Consider the following 3,936-nt stretch of genomic DNA (forward strand, 5'->3'; position numbering starts at 1 on the left):
AAGAGCCTGCGGGTAACAAAGTACTGCGGTACCTTTAGCACCTTGGGCTGTGCGGTGGAGGCGTGGAGTGCCCTGCACAGGTCAAGCAGACTTAGGTCAGGATGGCACCTGCCTTGGCAGAGACGGCAGCTGTGAAACCTGATCTTTCTGTCTTTCCCTCGAGGAAACTTTTTGTTCCTGCAACCCGTGGCTTGCCATGTCCCCTGTGATCTGCAGTGTTTTATCCTCAGCTGGGCTGGCCAGGCCCCCATGAGCCTGTTTCTGTAACACGAGGTGCTGCACATAAACTCTGCTTGAATTCATCCTGTGCATGTTCTTGTGCAGCTGTGGCCAGCATCCCCTGAGCTCTGTTCTCAATAATCCCAGCTCACTTGTTTGGTCTGTCTTCTCCTGAGATATAGCAGTGTTTTTTATGTCATCCTGTTTAGGCCCACAACACCAATGCTATTTTTTTCACAGCCTGCCTGTCAAGGCTCATGTTGCCCTGTGGTAACGTCCATGCTGTAGGTATGTCCTTATGAGGACTGGGCTAATCTTTTGGTTATGCCATCTCAGGATTCCCAGCTCTTGATAGCTCAAAATGCCCTTCAGAGGAAAGGTTGTAGCTAACTGTGGTGAGAATTTCTTTGTGCAGCAATTACAGTGGGCTGGGTGTTCATGGGTCCATTTTCCTTTCCAGCACTGCAGAATGGAGAACTATAAGAAGACCAAAATCGTGGAGAAACCTTGTCCTCTTCCTTTCACTGACCTGCCTGCTGATATTATTGAAATGAAGGTGAAGGACGGGAGCAAAATTAGGAATCTGATGGGCTATGCCATGAGCAAGATGGAGCAGGACTCGGTGAGGCAGATTCTTTTCACTGGCTCAGGCAAGGCTGTCAGCAAGACCATCACCTGTGTGGAAATCATGAAACGAAGGCTCAAGGAGCTGCACCAGATCACCAAAGTGCTCTTCAGACAGATTGAAGAAATCTGGGAACCCATTGTGCCTGAGGCAGGCCTCGATGCCTTGACAGTGAAGAGAAACATTCCTGCCATATGTGTCCTACTCAGCAAAGATGCCCTGGATACTCAGGAGCCAGGGTACCAGGCTCCAGGATCTTCTGATGCCTTCTGGACTGAGACACTGACAGCAGAATCGCAGGGACAGATGAAGAGGAAGCAGGGTGGAGGCCGGGGAGCCGGCAGCACAGGGAAGCACCCTCGCTCCACCGGGGGAATACCGGGGGGGCCCTGAGGCAGCGGCACCACGCGCGGCTCGGGGGAGCTGTGGAAACCAGCCCGGGGCTGTGGCTGCACAGCTGCTGCTGAACACGGGGACTCAGAGGTGTGAGGGGAGGGCAGGAGGAGTGGACTGTTAAAACTGGGTGTGATCGTAGCTGTCTGAAAATGTGTTTTCACAAGTTCCCTTGCCAGAGGCTGCCAGGCTGTACTCCTTAGGGGTTCTTGGAAGACGGGAATTGCCTCTGCTTGAGCAAGAACTGTTGGTGTGCTGTCGGTGACCCCCATTGAGGGAGCTGCTCCCCCAGTCAGGTTTCCGGTGCCCCGGGGTGCCCCAGCCTGGGCAGTGGGACAGACACCTGCCTGTTTGCTGGGTGCAGGTTGTTCTGACCGGTACAAAGTGGAGACAGGACGTGGTGTGGAATTCCCCTGCAGCTGCCAGCATCGCCAGGGCTCATGATGTACAGACAGCAGGGCACAGGGTTGGGCCAGCCATTTCTGTGCCTGAAGAGTCCTTCTGCTGAGCCTGTCAGAGGGGGTTGAATGTAGGACTGCCAGGATATAGCTCAGTCTGGCATCATGTGCACGTAGCTCCCTTTGGCTCAGTGGAGCTGGCGGTCGTGGTTCTCTATCCAAACAGGCACCAGTCAACTCGTGTTGTAACCAGCCTGAAATCCTATGGCTCTGTGGCTGTTCTGGGGTGGTGGTAATGGGAAGCTCTAATGGATACTGTTCTTGCCTCTTTCTTCTCCTTGATAATGCAAAAAGATGGGTTTAAAATAAAGGTGTAACTTCATGTAACTTGGAAATTTGTCGTGTCTTCCTCATCCCACTGGAGGTCACCCTGTAAGCACTGGTGGTGGGGCTGCAGCTGCTGGCTGAAGCTCTGCTCTTCCAGCTCTCCTGCTGCTCTGCGTTTGTTCCTCTCGTGACTGTAAATGGACCCTGATCCAAGGGGAGGTTAATATCCAAATACTGACCTCCTTTCACATCCAAAATTGATGAAGGTTGTGGGTTTTATCTGTGAAGCTTTTTGCTAATTTTTTTTCCTCTTTGAAACTGGCTGGAGCTGTAGCCTCAAAAAGACTCATCCTGAACTCTGCTGAGTGAGGCAAAGGACAGATCATCTTTTCTTGTGCCGTAGTTTCCCTCCTGGAGCAGTTCTGGTAAGTAATTCTGGGCAGGGGAGAAGGGCTGTGACAGGCTGAGCTCTTGCCTGAACACCCCCTGCTCACACGGTGTCCTGAGCACTCCCTGTCCTGCACACTCTTCCCGTGTCCCTGCCTGTGTAGTGAGCTCCAGCTGGATCCAGCACTCTGCACTGTCAGTTAAAGGGTAACGATAGAAGTGTTTAAAGAAGAGATTTTACCTAAGTGAGGAGGAGCAGGAGAGGCGTAGTGTGTTACCCGTGCAGCCCAATGCCTTCAGACAAGACTCCGCCTGCCTGTGCGGCGCACAGACACCTGCTTTGCATCCAAAAGAGCAGGGACTGTGCCAGGCTTACACACCTGCTCCTCCTCTTCTGGAGGTTTCACTGCTTCCTGCCCCACTACCTGGAGGTAGTCAGGGAAACACTTGGACCTGTCCACTGTGCCAGCACATGGGGGTTCTGGGGATGCAGCCGTTAATCTCTTTTATCTTTGTGCTGTTCCCAGCTGCTGCTCCCTTACATCTAAGGGGGAGACTGCTTTTCTTGACTAATTAGCAGATTAGCCATAAATGCCAAGGAAGATGCTAGAGTGTCTGATCAGATGGCTTCTGACATTTCAACTGGCAATGTGTCTGTGTTTACTCAAAACACCCTCTTAGTAGAGAGCCAGGAGCCAGATCCTCAGGCAGCCTGTGTAGCCTTCCCTCATGGCCACGGCACGTTTAAAGCCTTCTCATCAAAGCTGCTAAGTGATTGTTAGTTTTGTTTCACTCAGCTAACTTGGTGACTCTCCCTTCAGGACTGAGCTTTACTTGACCATCGCACCCACGGGTTTGGGTCAGCCAGGAGAAGTTCCAGCTCCCTTACTGCTCTGCCCTTCACCCATCCTGCATCCAGCTGCCTCTTCTGCTGTGGGGACGCACCATGTGGGGATGCCTGGCTGCTACAGACCCCTGTGTCACTGCCATCATCTCTGTCACCCAGTGTATGTGGGGCCCGGATGTGGCTTTTCAGAGCAACTGCAGGTTCCTGCGGGTCTCCAGGAACCACCCCTAGGGCCCCTCCTGCTGTCTCCCAGCCATCCTTTGGGTGTCACATCTGTGTCATTCACCAGAGTATCCCCGCTTTGGGGTGATGCCCCACACCAGGGTGTCTCTGGCTCCAATGCCCATATGGAAGCTGGCAGCTGTGCACGGGGTCAGGCTGCCTTGTACCTCAGTTTCCCCACTGACAGGACGGAGAAGCCAGCTGTGCTGGTGAGGCTGATGCTGCCCATGTTCTCAGGTACTGATAGTCCCTAGATGTCCTGTTCCCTCCCCTCCCTGGGTTATGATGGGGGTCTCTGCCCACCCAGCCACCTGCCTGTAGCTCTTGTGACCTGGGAAGGACCCCAGTCGAGCCCTGGCAAGTCCGTCCTCAGCATCCTCAAGCCCCGGTGTGTGTGGGACCAGGTGCACGCGTGTTCGTGTGTGTGTTTGTGCGTGTGTGTGCAGGGGCAGGGCGGGACAGGCAGCAGCAGTGAGAGCAGGGAGGTGGCACGGCAGGGCAGTACCGGGGTCAGCACC

At 53.9% G+C, this 3,936-nt stretch overlaps 2 protein-coding genes across 2 annotated transcripts in view; both read left to right on the forward strand.

The window, feature by feature from the left end:
* Positions 1–2,026, forward strand: part of RPP25L (ribonuclease P/MRP subunit p25 like) — a 2,688-nt gene extending 662 nt beyond the window's left edge. The window contains exon 2 of the mRNA XM_017746612.1: positions 680–2,026. Within this exon, the coding sequence (XP_017602101.1) occupies positions 689–1,237 (549 nt within the window). The 5' untranslated portion in view covers positions 680–688 and the 3' untranslated portion in view covers positions 1,238–2,026. The remainder of the gene's footprint in view (positions 1–679) is intronic.
* The window catches only part of ENHO (energy homeostasis associated), a 16,397-nt gene that overhangs the window by 10,053 nt on the left and 2,408 nt on the right, over positions 1–3,936 (forward strand). The window lies entirely within an intron of this gene.

The sequence above is a fragment of the Corvus brachyrhynchos genome, unplaced genomic scaffold (genome assembly GCF_000691975.1).
Source record: "Corvus brachyrhynchos isolate BGI_N302 unplaced genomic scaffold, ASM69197v1 scaffold139, whole genome shotgun sequence".
NCBI lineage: Eukaryota > Metazoa > Chordata > Aves > Passeriformes > Corvidae > Corvus > Corvus brachyrhynchos.